The sequence below is a fragment of the Thalassophryne amazonica genome, chromosome 9 (assembly GCF_902500255.1).
Source record: "Thalassophryne amazonica chromosome 9, fThaAma1.1, whole genome shotgun sequence".
In the NCBI taxonomy this organism is placed as follows: Eukaryota; Metazoa; Chordata; class Actinopteri; order Batrachoidiformes; family Batrachoididae; genus Thalassophryne; species Thalassophryne amazonica.
The window spans coordinates 17,992,243-18,009,408 of record NC_047111.1 but is presented as its reverse complement, the minus strand read 5'-3'; the positions used below and the strand labels follow the sequence as shown (position 1 = coordinate 18,009,408).

Here is a 17,166-nt window from a genome sequence, read left to right as displayed (position 1 = left end):
TGTAATCACACGTGATTCAAATCCATATGGTTTTTGAAAAAAATAATAAGGTTGGATACTTTTCTAACAGACCTCGTATTTAGGTGTAATTTGAGGAAAAAAGTTTGAGGACCTCTTTGAATAAAACATGGTCATTACTGCCTTTATTCCTGATAGTTCAGGTTCATTGCTTTAATATGAACACAGTCCCCAAACTGTCCTATCTTTCCTTACCAGTCATTCTTTCATAAATTAGATAGTTTAGTTACTGGATTTATATGGAATTAAAAAATCTGATTACACAGGGAGCTGCTGCAAAGATGGAGACACCTTGGAGGTTTGGCCTCGACTTATTCCCCCAACGATGTTGGTGGAGGGTACATTATCGCCCCTCTCGTGTCACGGTTTCTGTTTTTTATGATTCTTATGTGTCTTTGTAACCTCAATAAACAAGCCTATGAAAAAATATGATGGTGGGAGGTGATGGTCTAGTGGTTAAGGCGTTGGGCTTGAGACCAGAAGATCCTCGGTTCAAATCCCCACCTGACTGGAAAATCACTAAGGGCCCTTGGGCAAGGTCTTTAATCCCCTATTGCTCCCGGTGTGTAGTAAGCACCTTGTATGGCAGCACCCTGACATCGGGGTGAATGTGAGGCATAATTGTAAAGCGCTTTGAGTGTCTGATGCAGATGAAAAAGCGCTATATAAATGCAGTCCATTTGCCATTAAAAAAAAAAAAAAAACAGCAGAAAATGAATGAATGAATGAACGATACCCACACCTGGCTGCACGAGATACTGACAACTTTCGAGAGGTGGCAACGCACCAGTTGCTTGCCTTGGTGGTTGCCATCCAGGCCTCAGAGCGGTTTCAGAGTGTGGTGGATGCAGCAATGTGTGGCACCAGTATACAGGGTTCTCCCCAGACAATGGAATAATGGTTTTTCACCATTATACTCTTATCATTGCACCATTATAGTGTCAGATATATTTGTGTGTTTAAATATTATTTTGTTTTCTTTGCTATTTGTTTAGGTATTACATAATTACTTTACTTAAAAGGTTATATTCTTAGTTTGGTGTACTTTTAGTCTGTTATTTGCCTAAATGTGCATGCTGAACTCGGTTGAACAGATTTTGCCACTTATAACAAAAAGTTACAATATTAATTACAATATGTTCCGTTATTGCGTGGGTGATGGGGAAGGGCTGGACCTCCCTCTAATGCCCACGGAGACCAATAAGGGAAGGATTTTGCAAAATATGGTCCGCCTTTGTTACACCCATGTTGTGTTTTATAAAAACTGTTTTAGTCCATTGTTCAAGGTTCAGAACAGATGGATCTCCTGCAAGAGAAGTTCTTCAGAATCCAGGCCTGTTTTTCACAGTGACTTTGAATACATTTAATTGAGAAACAGTTGGACTTTGCACAGGACAGTATTACAATAAAAACAATAGTGTGTGCTTGTTCTCCCCTCCCCTGCACTCAGCCCACAGCCATGTGTGTGGCTACAGCTCAGAGTAGGAGAGCAGAGCACAGCACAGCGTCTCTCACTGAAAGACAAAAACTCAATCAAAATCTTTCAATACATAATCCAGAGCTCCTGTCTGCGTAGCTACTGATAAATTGAGAAATTAACGGTTTATTTTACAGTTGAAAGTTTTAGAGGTATAAAACCCCATAGCTAGTCAACCAAGGCAGAGCAACATGCGACGCCTCAGGTGATAACTGCCAACAGCACCACTATACTAAAAATTTCTGGAGAGAACCCCGAGCACATGAGCCCAAACCGAGTGTGACAAACAGCTTAGAGGTGCAGAGTAGGCATGAACCATTTCACAAATTAAAATCCCGTTGTTGTCATTTTTGTTTTGTTTTTTTAAATTGGGGAGCGGGGGCCTCCCATATTAGGGGAGGTGATCTCACACCCTGATTGTCAATTTCAGGGTCAAATATGAATACTCAGTCCTGAAAGCATTTATAAAACAACAGCAACAACAACAACACTACTGTAACAGGCCGGTCTGCTGAGTTCAGGGAGTCTTGAAGAAAATCAGCATCTTTAAACAAACATGACTTAAGAACATTTGAATATTTTGTCATTCATGAGCACGACTTATGAAACAACATATGAAGTCACATTCACAGGAATTGCTCCACTGGTTAGCGTGATTTCACAAAAAGACAGCATGTGGAGACCTTTCGCCCGGTGACATCACACACTTGTGCTGGTGTTTATTTACAGTTATGGTGGACGGCCTGACCGGCTCTGATGCTGAGTTCACATCACGTGGGAGATAAGGCAGCGGTGGAAAAAATTCCAGGGGTTTGTGCCGGTCCATCTTCTGCTGCTGCTTTTTGCCCCACAGCAGCTATTTCACTTATTTTGTTACATTCCAGGGGTGTGGGTCTGGATTTGCTTTGATTGCTGAACTGATACGTTGCATCAAATAAAACACGAACCATTAATTAAAGCTGTAAATTAGCTGCTAAATAAACACTGTGGCAGCACAGTGGATTAGCGGTTAGCACTGTTGTCTCACAGCAAGAACGTCATAGGACTGGTTCCTGCCTGGTCCTTTGCGTGTGGCGTTTGCGTGTTTATGTGGGTTCCCTCTGGGCGATCAGACTTCATCCCACCTCTAAAGACACGCAGGTTAGATGAACCGGAGACCTTAATGGCCTGTCCGGGGTGAACCCCGCCTCTCAAACTCTGGCCCTCTGGCTAAGCCTCTGGCAGTGATTAGGAAGAATTTTCATTTTATTTTCATTTATATAGCGCCAAATCACAACAAAGTTGCCTCAAGGCGATTCACACAAGTAAGGTCTAACCTGACCAAAGAATGGAGAACTCGTGAGTCGTGCACTTAGTACGTGGAACCTAACTGGCAGGTAAGATGGTTTTATCCGTGCTTTTCATCTTGTGCCATTCTCAGAAAAAGACCACGCATTTTTTAAAGAAAGCGTTAGCATTGTTTTTTAAACTCTCCGCACATATGCTGCTGTGCCGTTGTTAGCTGCTGTCGGAGCAGCGCTAAAACAGCCAGACAACGCGCACAGAGTTTGAAAGAAAGCAAAGCATTTAATGTTTCTAAAACACAGCGGATGTGCTGCTCGTTTGTTGTGTCGCTACTGTGCTGAGACTCAACCTGCTGCACAAAACAGCAAACTAACAGCTCGCCGTTTACAGCGCTGATACATCGAAATGTGGGAACAAGAATACCAGTACATGTGTCAAATGTACTGGTACTCCGATAAAACCATGAATGGGTACAGATCCCTAGAATGAAATAAGAAATGTTACTCTTAGGCTTGTCCACTGCCACCTTCACCTTCCCCAACATGAACAATAACCATAACTCAGACCAACCGACTAGTCAGCCGCGATGCCTCTACAACACGAAGCCAAAGTGTATGGCGACACATTAGTGCCAAAGCACTTGCGCGATAAAACATGCATTTGCGGGTGTATTATATTATTTCACACATCTAGATATTAACTGCAAGCACGCAAACTGTTTCTGTGCGTGCAGTCAGAGGAAACTGCTCCTCTGGTAGGAAAAAAGTGCTGTGAGCGAGGAGGGATATATGAGCAGCGCAGCCAAACAACCACTCCAAGATCACCCCGCGCTCTCAAAGTTGATTTCTGCTCATGCTAAGTGGATTTCTGCTGTCTCGCTCGAAACATCTAGCACAAAGGGTGGGGGGGCATTTTTATCTTGATGCTTTGATTGACAGCTCTCCTCTCAGACAACGGCATCTGGGCAAAGGAACGAAGAAGACAACAGTGTATGGGCAAAGGTTCCTTCAGGTAAGAAACTCTTGACTGAATTTGGACATTTGTGATGAACGAGAAAAGTGGCTCATTTCAGCAGACTTCCATGTCTGAGAGGAGGACTGTCAATCAAATCTCACTCTCCAGAAATGACCAATCACAGCAGAGCCAGTACCCACCCTGCTTTCCTCCCCATTGTGCCAAACGTTTCGCGCGAAAGCAGAAAATCACTTCAAGAGTGGGGTGATTTTTGAGTGGTTATTTGGCACGCTGGTCATATATTCCTCCGCGCTCAGGGAGCAGTTTCCTCTGAGTGCGTGCAGAGATAATTTACGCGCTCGCAGTTAATATCTACACACATGAATTAATATAATACACTGGCAAATGCTTGTTTTACTGTGCAAGTGCTTTGGCGCTAATGTGTCGCCATGAGAGTTTGGATTCTTGCCGAGCATTTCTAATTTTAAGGGACTCTTTACTTAAAACAGAATTATTGTTATTTATTCATCCATCTCTTCAATGATTCAACTGGAGGATTCACTGAACCTGGGAGGAGTTTTTCCAGGGCAGTGAGAAAGAACGCTGGTGACTCATTTGTGTGTGAATCCAGACATTCCAAGTACGGAAAAAAGAACATCTGACACGGACACACTAGAAGTACACCATCTTATCCTCAAATCATTATGTTGTATCCACCAGCCAGTCTGAACTTTTACCGCCTCTCCTGTTTGGGTGTTCAAAGGTTTTCCTTTGGAGGGTTACTGATTCTAAAAACAATTTAAATGGATGTGGAAAACAAAAGATTGTCCAGATTTACACAACTTTTCAAATTTTCTTTCAAAGGCCAGCATGCTGGAATCAATCTTCATAGATTATTCAGGCAAATATAAATGCAAAAAAAGAAAAAGGGTTACTTTTGCATTCCAACTTCTACAACAAGCACTGAATACTTTCCATCTGCCAAAATGACAAGAGGGCAAAGGTTATGTCATCACTCATCTCTCCACTTTTTGACAAAGCCTGTCAAAAACAAAGAACAGGCTTGAACACTTTGTGTGGAGGGTCTTTGGGTTACAACAGCATATTACACTGCTGGAGGAGGTTTGCGTTGGTTTTCTAAAGTTCGAAAGTGAAACACTGAGGTGGTTTCATATATTCTTCAGCACTGAAGCTGTATTACAACCTGTACATTAACCATGTATTAAACATGCACATTACGGCAGTGTTGCTCAAATACGGCAAAAATCATAGTTACAATTACGCATAATTTAAAAAACAAATTGTTATTTTTCCCTACATATTTTAGCTTTCACTTACATAAGGAGAAGCGAACTTGTTTCAATTAATTTCCAACGAGGTCCAGAATTATGGTAAATAACTAATTTATCTCAATGCTTTAAAAAGTTATGACAAAAAATTGTTGTGAGTGTAACACTGATAAGAGTCAGGGCGTTACACTCCTAACATATTTAAAATATCACATCTGTCTATAATTGCTGGAGGGTTTTCTTCTTTGATTCTCTTCCTTCATACCACGCCTGAAAGAATACAGAAATCATTGGTGGTACAGGAATAATAATCATGACTGTACATTGTGTTACACTCCTGACAACTTTGGCTAGCTACTTTTTTGTAAAAACTTTTTAAAGCATTGAGATAAAATACTGTTATTTACCATAATTCTAGACCACGTTATTGGACATTATTTGAAACAAGTTTGCTTCTCGTTATGCAAGTGAATGCTAAAATATGAAAGGAAAAATAAAATTAGTCTTTTGTTTTTATTAGTCATATGTCAATACTGAGATTATTGAACAGACTTCAGAAGTGTCAGTTTTGTCTTTTTTGACAGTTGGCCTCCTTGTACATACAACTGAACATGCGTACACACACACACACACACACACACACACACGGTGCACTCAAAAAACAAACTACTGAAAAGTATGAAAGTTATCAAAATATCAGTATCCCCATTCACACACTAGTGCATGATTCATGCACAAATATGAACATGCACGCAAAATTGGAACATCGTTTGCATGCCGGCACACACAGATTCAGATGGCACCGTGAGTAGAAGAAATCCTTAACGAGTAAATAATTAGCTACCTTCTCCGAAATGTAAACATTTTTAAAACTTCATTTTTTTTCCCCTCACGCACTAATTTACCAGACATCTCACGAAGGCTGTGGAGTCCATTCAGTCACATCTGCTTGACTGTCGGTGAAACAACTGAGTGTCATGATGTTGCTCGCCTCGGGATGAAAATCTGTCACAGAGTGTAGTGTATTATGGACACACACCAAGATCTGCTGTCACCATTCACTACGTGCTCCCAGAAGCCACATAAAGACACATTTGGTAGATGTGTTTGTGCTTTGTGATGCGCGCAACACGTCACATACTGTGCCCAGATTTAATAAATAAATAAATAGACTATTTGTTAAAAAGTCCTGACTTTTGATATTTTTTGGGGGGTTTAAATAGACATATTGATTTAAATTTATTTTTTTATTATTTTTATTTATTTCACTCTTCTAAATGAGACTATACAAATTTTATCATTTGTTATAATCTTTGTTGACATGTTAAAACATAAAAGGTGCACATATAACATGTACAAGTACCATTAATTAATGTGCTGATTTCATATTTCAGTGATGTTTTAAGTACCGATTTCTAAAAAAAATAAAAATAATTTTTCTTTTTTTACAGCATTTTAAATCATGTGTGGCAGACCGAATGGTCCCCCCTAAAAACCAGTTTACATTTTTGCATATGCTATTATTTATTTTCAGGAAAGTTAGTCCCCCCTGGGTTTTTCGCTATATATATATATATATATATATATATATATATATATATATATATATATATATTTATTTAGGGCTGGGCAATGTTAACGCGCTAACGTTGCATTAATTATTGAGGTCATTATCTCCGACAATTTTGTTCCTCCCCTTAACGCTGCGTTTGGTTTTTTTTGTTTGTTTTTTTTTTAGCCTTTTATGACCGTTGCTCGTTGCCTTTTATTTTGAAAGCGTCAGTCGGGGGCGAGCTTATGCTGCTGCTTCCTGCTGATAGCTGAGTTCACACAGAAAACGACACGAGGATCGAGAAAAGTACAGGCTATGCAATGCACAACAAAACAAAATGCAGAAAGACGCCGAACTTTTGAATGGACATTTTCGGTACAAAGTTCTACAGGATCAGGCCCGGATCCAGACCGGTTTGGACCGATGCAGCTGCATCGGTCAAATTTTTTTTAGGAATCGTTTGTCATCGGTAAAAAAAAAAATCTTGAATAATCTCGAATAGCCGAACGTGTCCCCGCGGTGTACACAGCTTTTCGGTGGTTTTCATGTCAACCTATAGTCCGTAAATGATATGAATTTTTCGAGTTTCAGTCATACGGACGTACAAATAAAGTCGGATATTCAGGGTTTGGTCTGTAATAAACTATTTCTGCAGTGCGGCTCCACTTTGAAACCATGAACCATTGAAGCAATGCTTCGATCCAGTAGCTCGTTGGTTCTTTGATTCACTGTTCTTCAGAAACGGCAAGCCACTTCTTAACCCCTCGCAAAGCCATTAAAATATCGTCAGTCACTTTTGTGTGGATTAAAGTCACTAACTGGGACTCTTGTCTTGTTGCTGTCAAGAAACGAGAATCGTCCTCCGTTCCGTTCACACAGCTCGAAACGCTGCGCGGTTGAGACAGAGTCCAGTCGGAATTAATAACTTCAAAATGAATCGCCGCTTTAAATAAAATGACACCTCTTTCCAAATGTAATACAGACAAGAAACTACAATCGACTAAAACGTTTTTTTTTTTCCTCCCAAAATGAAACGTGCTGTATTTTCTTTTCAAATTACATCCTGAAGTGAAGCACAGCAGCTGTAAGAGCTCAGCTCAGATATATGGAAACACATTCATGCCAATGTCTGAAAGGAAATGCTTTTGACAAAAACTACAGATTTTGTTTATTCCTATTTATGTCCAGAGATCAAGGATTCACCATGTAGAGTTCATTATGTACAAAGTTTAAGGATCCAGTGACCAAATTCATATTTATTTACTTTAAGACTCAATAAAATGTTCAATTTCAATTCAGTTTAATCGGCTTATATAGTGCCAAATCACAACAAAATCTAAATATACTAAAACAAGTACATCACAATTGTACACATATCAAATTGTGGTATGTGTACAATTGTGATGCATTTGTTTTAGTACATTTAGTCATGGACATGAATATTGTTATTTTGATATGAAACAGGATAACAAATGACCTGCCAGTGGTTTTATATTTGATTTCATTAGTGTGTTTCAGTTGAAATTTACATTTTCAAATTTATGCAATGTTCATTTACATTTTCAAATAAAACTGTGCTTTTAAGCGGCTTTTGAATTCATTTTTGGGTTTCACATATACTATGCGATTAATCATGATTAATCACAGAAAGTCATTGAGTTAATGCGATTAAGATTTTTTATGTTTGCCCACCCCTAATATATATATACACACACACATATACATACACACATACATATACATACACACATACATATACATACACACATACATATACATACACACACACGAGGGCTGTCAAAGTATAGGTCCTTTTTATTTTTTTCAAAAACTATATGGATTTCATTCATATGTTTTTACGTCAGACATGCTTGAACCCTCGTGCGTATGCGTGAGTTTTTCCACGCCTGTCGGTGACATCATTCGCCTGTGAGCACTCCTTGTGGGAGGAGTCGTCCAGCCCCTCGTCAGAATTCCTTTGTCTGAGAAGTTGCTGAGAGACTGGCGCTTTGTTTGATCAAAATTTTTTCTAAACCTGTGAGGCACATCGAAGTGGACACGGTTCGAAAAATTAAGCTGGTTTTCGGTGAAAATTTTAACGGCTGATGAGAGATTTTGAGGTGATACTGTCACTGTAAGAACTTCCCACGCAGCGGGACGTCGCGCAGCGGTCCCAGGCGCCGTCGTCAGCCTGTTTCAAGCTGAAAACCTCCACATTTCAGGCTCTATTGAACCAGGACGTTGTGAGAGAACAGAGAAGTTTCAGAAGAAGTCGGTTTCAGCATTTTATCCGGATATTCCACTGTTAAAGGAGATTTTTTTAATGAAAGACGTGCGGACGGGTCCGCGCGTCGGGACGCAGCCGGCGCGGTGCGGCGGCAGAGGAAAAACACCTCCGTGTTGATAACCATTTGTAAAATCCAGGCAGCTTTTGATGGCTTTCAGTGGAGTGAGTATATGAGAAATTGTTTAACAGTTGGGCATGTTCCAACTTGTCCTTAAGTCTTCCAACAGAGATGTTTTTCCTGTGGCGGAGCGTCGCGGCGGCTGCGAGCCGACGCTGCAATCCGCCCGCACGTCTTTCATTAAAAAAAATCTCCTTTAACAGTGGAATATCCAGACAAAATGCTGAAACCGACTTCTTCTGAAACTTCTCTGTTCTCTCACGACATCCTGGATCAATAGAGCCTGAAATGTGGAGGTTTTCAGCTTGAAACAGGCTGACGACGGCGCCTGAGAGCGCTGCGCAACGTCTCGCACCGTGGGAAGTCCTTAAAGCAACAGTATCACCTCAAAATCTCTCATCAGCCGTTAAAATTTTCACCGAAAAGCAGCTTAATTTTTCGAACCGTGTCCACTTCGATGTGCCTCACAGGTTTAGAAAAAATTTTGATCAAACAAAGCGCCAGTCTCTCAGCAACTTCTCAGACAAAGGAATTCCGATGAGGGGCTGGACGACTCCTCCCACAAGGAGTGCTCACAGGCGAATGACGTCACTGACAGGCGTGGAAAAACTCACACATGCGCACGAGGGTTCAAGCATGTCTGACGTAAAAACATATGAATGAAATCCATATAGTTTTTGAAAAAATAAAAGGACCTATACTTTATTGACAGACCTCGTATATATATATATATATATATATATATATATATATATATATATATATATATATATATATATATATATATATATATATATATATATATATAAATAAATGGATGCCACTGAACAGAGTGTTTTGGATGGCGGAAAGACTGTTAGTGCCTACAGTGAACTGATGGAGGTGATTACGACGGAGGTTTGGACGACGGAGTTTTGATGAGCTAATGGAGGTGATTAAGCTGTATTTGAAGGATTTCACTTACCCCGCTGGTTTTACCAAAATCCAGACGAGGGCAGTGAAGTAAGTTTTTGTGTTTTTAAATTTTTCAAACACTTTATCATTCCACCTTCATGCGGGTTGGAGTGGCGAGAGGCTCGAAAAAAAAAGCACTGTGGTGCGACACAGTCTTACGTTACTAAGCCATATGTATTGATTTGTAACAAAACTATTATAAGTGCCGTGGTGCAACATGGTTTTGCATCGCATTTAAAAATAAATAGCGTAATAGATCCTTCTAAGTTATTAATATTATGACACGATCAGATTGTTGCATTTAAAAATGATGAGCCTAATACATCCTTTTATTTTATTAATACTATGACATGATCAGATTGTCACATTTAAAAATTATGAGCATAATAGATCCTTTTAATTTATGACAATCAGATTTCCACATTGAAAAAAATGTATGTATAGCAAGTGTCTTATTCCTTCGGCAGCAAAGCGCCAGGGGGGAGCAATTTTCCTGAAAATAAACAATACACGTCACCACTGTTGCGTGCATGCGCATATGCAAAAGGGGGGCCATTTGGGGGGGGGGGGGGGGGGGTTTGGTCTGCAACACCGGCCGTGCCGAAACTAAACAAAGTTTACTGTGGAGACAAATCCATGTTTTTCAGCAATCACAACAAAGAAAAAGGTGCACAAACCTGCCACCTTGTGTTTTGTTTTTTGGTCCACTCAGTCATTTATCGCCAAGGGGGAGGTCATGCATGACAGTTATTACTGTTTAACTACGACACTGCACAGATTTGGACAGTTAACACATTTTAAACTATACGACTGACTGGAACAGTATTTGTCAAGTAAAAGGCAAATGTTTATATTTCAGTAACAGCTGATTTTATTATTTTTAAGCTTACATTCAGTCCCTGAGGGTCACAGGGGAGCTGGAGCCTATCCCAGCAGTCACTGGGTGAGAGGTGGGGTCACCCTGGACAGGACTCCAGTCTGTCACCAAGCCAGATAGATTTTAATGTATTCATTATTTATTGAGTCGTGTCATTTTTGTTCAGGAATTGTTTTTTTTTAGATCAGTTCTCAGTTAATGTGGCCGTGCACTTTCTTGTTTCTTCAGTTGGTCTTTGTCTCAGCTGTTTCTCAGTTCCTCTGTTATCGTCTCATAATATCATGAGACTGTGACCATCACAGAATTATTTCCTAACAGATCAACTCCCCTCGCGGCCCAGCGTCCAAATTCTGTGTTTGCAGTTTACAAATAAGAGATAAAGCAACAGTATTCATTTTTAGTGAATTATTGCGATCATTTTTTGCTGTACCCCAAATGCTTATGACCAGTGGGTACGTGTACCCCCAGTTAACACACACAAATTGGGAATGCTGTATACAAAATGAAAAATAATCAATTATACTGAACAGCTGTATGCTGGTTTACAGGATTGAAATAACCCGAAAACCTGCACTCATGGCTCACAGCAAAAGGGTCTCGGTTCAATTCCACCAAAGTCCATTTCCTTTCTGTGCAGTTTGTATGTTCATGAGTCGGTGTGAGTTTCCCGCCACAATCCACAGATACATGTGTGCGCCGGTGACAGGAGCGGCACGCCAGTAACCAGGAAAATACCGGAAGATTTTGGGTTTGTTGTTTTCTGCTCCTCTCCCCACCAGTCAGCTGAGGTTTCTATCTCCTTTTTTTTCTTGCAGTGCCCAACATTAACATTTTATTTCTGCATCCGTCTATGAGAAAGTAGTGCAAGTTCATCCCATTTTGGAAGAGTGTTTACCAAGGGGTATGCGATAAATTCTATATACGGTATATACGAGGTCTCTTAGATAATAAACCGACCCTTTTATATATATATATATATTTTTTTTAACTATATGGATTTGAATGACGTGCGTTTACACCGATCATGCTTGAACCCTCGTGTGCATGCACGCGCACACACACAAAAAAAAACAGACATCAGTGTTAGTCTTTCCAAAGCAGAGGGCAAGTGTATTGTCTTTTATTTTCAATAGCTAGCTGAACGACACAGCCAGAGACAGTGCAGCATGTCCTCATGTGATAAATGTTCCAGAGAAAACAAGAGCTTCTCTCAGAATTTAGAAGAATAGGCCTGAAATAAGTTTTTGTAGGAAGTATTTTAGACAGAGTCAAGTGGGAGAGGGAAGCGTTGGCTTTTTAAATACTTGAAAGACACTGGACTCAACGAGAGGATTTAGTACTGCTGTAACAGACTGATGCAGAAGGTGGCAGCAATGCAACAATAATGATGCCAACTGCCGTTAAACGCCAGAAGAAGAAAGGGTTCACTTGATTTATTCACACAGACACATTTTGAGGAGTACAATTTGCTAAAGTTTCGTTGCTCAAACTGGGTGAGTGTAAATATATCTTAAAGAGGAATTTCGGATTTAGTGCGTCTGCTCGAATCACACCAACTGACTGCCATCTCTCGCTGACCGGGTCTGTAGGCCTCTGGCTCCCCCAGCCGACTGAAAAAAAAGCTCCTCCCAGCAGAGTCATGTTCCTCACTCATTTTTGTAATTTTGCTCCTAATTTTGTGGTTATGACTCACAGACTGTGTGCACTGACCCCCCCAAAAAAGCGGATTTCAATGATTTATGAGAGCCTCATTTACGGGTCAGCAAATTCGGACTTATCCAGAAGAATCACACCCCCGAACACCTGAATAGATCATTGTCATTTGGTGGTTTGTATATCACGCAACATGGATTAGTCATACCATTTGACATTGCGTTTTATATAATGGCTGAGTGGATCCTTGTCATTTGATTGGTGCTTTGTATGTCACATGACATGGATTATTTGTCCCATTTGTGCTGCATTGCATTTAGAGTGCAGTTTGGTTAAATTTAGAGTGCAAATTTGTTTCCATACATTTGGTACCACTGCACTCTGTGCGTGCGCGCACACACACAACGCACACACACACACACACAAAAAAGAAATCCACTGTGCTGTCTGGAGGCTAGAATGACGTTAGAATGAAAAGTTGGACTAATTTCTGGCGTGATTTTTTTTTCGTTGCATTGAGGATGTAGGTTTTGTTTTTGTTTTTTTTGGTAGTACAGGTGTGCACAAGCGCCGACCCAGTTGTGTGTGCACGCACCAGGGACAACAACTCTACTGAGACAAGTTGATTGAGCTAACTGACGCTGCTAATTCTTGTAACACACACACACACACACACAAAAATTCCACTCCGCTGTAAGCTGTCTGAATGCATTAAGAACTGTACAGATGAAAAGCTGACGTGATTTTTGGCTGGACTGAGGAACTACACAAAGCCTGTTTTTAATGGAAGTCCGAAGTCAGTGCACTGCATCACTGGACTACATGTCACAATTTGGACTTTAGCAGCAGTGGAAAACCAAAATGTAAGTCCCTTTTCTGTTGTTGATAAATTAATAAAATATCAAATGACAAGGATCTATTTTAGCTGTTATATAAAACAAATAATGAATGTTTTTACATTCTTTCAATGGAACGAATATTTCATTTGGTGAAAGCTGGAACATGCCATTCAATGAGTCGAGCCGAGTTGAGTGGTTTGTTCCAACTTTCACCCCATGAAATATTTGTACCATTGAACTCAAACATTATTTGTATACCATTTAATGTGCAATAGTGCCATTTCGTGTGTAATTTTGGTACTATACGCTTTGTGCTATTGCACGCTCGGACCACCGTGTGCGGTCATACTTGCGGCAATGGCATTTAGCTTTAAAACAAACATGGTGTGGTTTGTTTTGGAGACAAAAATGATTTGAACAAGCTTATTGACATGTTCATTCTTCTAACACAAAAAAACTAATCCAGTAGGTTGTAAGTAACCTGGCGGCATTGGCAGTATTTGCTGGAATGTCTCCAGGTGAAGTGGAACAGCTGTGGGATGAAGAACTCAACACATTTCTGTCGTAATTTTTCACTGGACTGAGACAAGCAGATGACATTCTGTACACGAAGAAGTCAATGGACAGCATCAGCTATGTACTACATCATCAGGATTGTTTTTGCAAGTTGACTGAACAATTTCGGATTGGACTGGACTGCTATATAAAATTCGTTTTGGACTGTTTGGAATCTGTTGACATCAAAGGGACCAGTGACATACACCAAAATGTAAGTCCCTGTCCTTTGTTTATAAATTAATATATTTTCAAATGACAAGGATCTATTTCAGCCATTGTATCAAACAAATAATTAATAGTTTTTCAATCTTACAATGGAAAGAATATTTCATTCATTACATCTTTCACCTATTCTTACCATTGCACTCCTAAACATTCCTTATTGGTATAATACACACAGATAGGTATATATAAATCTACAAAAATATTGTGATTGTTTAAATGATGTGCAGAGTGACAACGTATTTAAATCCCTGATTGCAGAAGAGCAATGCTGCCAGACTGGGCAGTTTTGAATTTAATTTTGCAGGCTGAAGGCAGGTTGTGAACAGCCTTTGGACCAGAAATGATCATCTGTGTCTGGCAACACTGCATAGTAGTGGAAGACGAACCTTTATTGTCATTAGGATTAACCCATCCTAATTGCAGGTAGACACAATCCAATCACAAGGAGTGGGCAACAACAGTGTCCAGATGTAAAGGTGCTGCTTTGGTCAGGGGCGAACCCTAAATGAGGATGGTTTTGATAGTGGAATTAAACCCACACACACATGGGGAGGAAATAAAAATGCCACACAGAAAGAACCAGGTGGGAATCAATCGCAGGACCTTCTTGCTGTGAAGCAACAGTGCCAACCGCTAAGCCTCCGCGCCAACAGTGTAAGTTGTGCTAAAGAATATGCATTCACTCATTTATTTCTGAGGTTGTCCAGTGTGGTTTACACTTATTTGATGTATTTTTGACACTGGCTGTGCAGGTTAGCATACAACCAGAAGTACAGCTACAAAGATCAGACAGTAATAACAGTGCGTCCCCTACATCACATTAAACTGATTAACAATATTTACACTGCAGTGTCACTGAACACACCGAAGTGACAAACACCTTATCATAAAGTACACTCTGCTCAGCTGGCTGCAGTTTTGCTGATGTCTGAGTCTCCAAAGAAAAAAAATTAGCTAATAAAAAAGTTAATTTTTTCCCTTCGTAATAGCTTCTGGATGTCACACTGAAGGACGCACCAGCCTCAAGGCATAAATCTGCCATTAGTAGTACGTTAATTCGGTTATACAAACACAAATTGCATGTGGTGCATGTCACAAAAGGTTAAAAACTGACTCTTAATGCTTTGTTGACACTTCAGATGTGACAGTTCACTGGAGTTTGTTAACACTAGTAGCGTAACCAACTTTTCTTTGTTGGATGACGCTCAACTCAACACACTCGACTAAACACTTAAATCGTGGTCTGAAACGAATTAAGCAACTGTACAATTTTCTAACTGGGTTCCTTAAAACCTTTTTGATTCAACTGACAGAAAAATACTTTAGTACAAGAGCGTTAATGCTACGTCCCGAAGTAGCTTAGCCGGCTAACAAAGCTAACCCTAGCATGTGGCAAAGCAGAGTTCACTGAGTGCAGATCGAAAAAAAAAAAGATTCAAGTCCAGGTTTTTGTCTTTTCAACTCAACGATCTGTCTCACGTGGATCAAAACAAAAACGTGCCTTTTCGACGCGACTTGTCAAACCTTCACTTACATAAAAAATAAAATAAAAAAAACAGTTTATCCGGTGGCTAATATTTTAAGCTAGCAGCAAAAACAGGCTCGGCTAATGCTCGTCCAGTTGGACAAAATATGATCGCAGCCGCTTTTTAAAGAGAAAATCTGAAAGCTAAAATGTTGCGAATACAGCGGCATTCTCGATAAAACTGGTCTTTATTTGTATATTTAACTTCCCATTGTGGCGGTGGAGCTAAGCTAGCGTTAGCCTATCTAGCCGCTAGGCCGGACGCCACGACAAGGCCCGAATTCAAACTTACTCAGATCGGGCGGCGAACGACCGCTTGTTTTTATCCGGTTTTAATGCAATGGAAAGAGTTGTTTTAACGCCACAGTTTGCGAGCAAAAGCTGCAGGCGGTCAGTGTGCTGAGAGGTGATGTGTGACCAAAAAAAAAAAGAGCTACTCACTAGGGATCGTTTGTAAACCTGGGTGTTCTCGGAGGTTGGTATCCGTACAGATGGCAATAAAGCACGTCAAAACAGAAGCAGCACATCTCCGCCGACACCACCATTTTTCTGCCTCCGCTTCCCGAGCCGGGTCCCGGGCTGAGGTTCGGGGAGAGGCCGGATGAGTTGTACCCAGCCGCGGCCGGGGACAGCGCGTTGGTGCCGCCGCTAACATTAACCCCGGGTCCCCCCAGGCCGTTGACTCTGCTCGCGTTCGCCGCCGCTGCAACGCTCGCGGAGGAGCCGATCCCCAAATCCGATCCACAATGTCCGGTTCCTGCCGCCCCCACCCCGCCGGGACCCCCCGACCCGGGAGATCCCGACAGCTTCTGCTTCTTCACCCCGCAGCACCCGGCCGCCATCTTGGAACAATCTGCACCGACACACCGCTTCCGACCCATAACCGTCACCGCGGGAAGGGTGGGGGGGAACGCCGACCACACGGAGAAATCCCACTGCGCTGACACGTATGACGGACAATACTCCACTTTCACTCCTCGGTAGATTTAAGGTCCAGCGACGAAATAAGCCAAGATTGCAATGTCACCCTGGCGTTGCCTTTAACGGATGCGTGACTTCGCTACGCAAAATCCATAAACCCCCCTCTCCTCCGCCTCCACTCCTCCTCCTCCTCCTCCTTTGGAGCAAACAGGCAGTGGATCACCAAAAATAAGTCCCGGCGAAATGTTCGACCCTCCTCCTTCTCCGCTTCTCTTTTACATGAGGCTCCGTCGGTCGCCTCCGAGTCTCGGGTCCGAGCAGGCCGCGGGCGGCTGCAGCCGCTCCAGATGTGAAGCCGATCGAGCCGCAGCGCACTTCTTCTTCCCCATAAAGCTTCAGCTCCGACTGCCGGTCATCGCTCACAGTCTCACCAACTTTTGATCGCACGGGCGGGCGGGCAGGCCCAGGACGCTGGAATTCCGCAGGCAGAGGAAAATGGCATCTGACTGACAATGCGGGGCTGGCACGGCACGCAGAACCGCGTCAGCGCCGAGCGGCTCATCTCAGACACCCGCACTCCGCACCTGCATCATGTCCTCCACCGCCGAAAATAACAACAGTTCAGAAATAAAAAA

General features: G+C 41.5%; 1 protein-coding gene across 1 annotated transcript in view; it reads right to left on the bottom strand.

Annotated features, from left to right (window-relative positions):
* The window catches only part of ammecr1 (AMMECR nuclear protein 1), a 36,791-nt gene extending 19,625 nt beyond the window's left edge, over window positions 1–17,166 (bottom strand). The window contains exon 1 of the mRNA XM_034177709.1: window positions 16,052–17,166. Within this exon, the coding sequence (XP_034033600.1) occupies window positions 16,052–16,491 (440 nt within the window). The 5' untranslated portion in view covers window positions 16,492–17,166. The remainder of the gene's footprint in view (window positions 1–16,051) is intronic.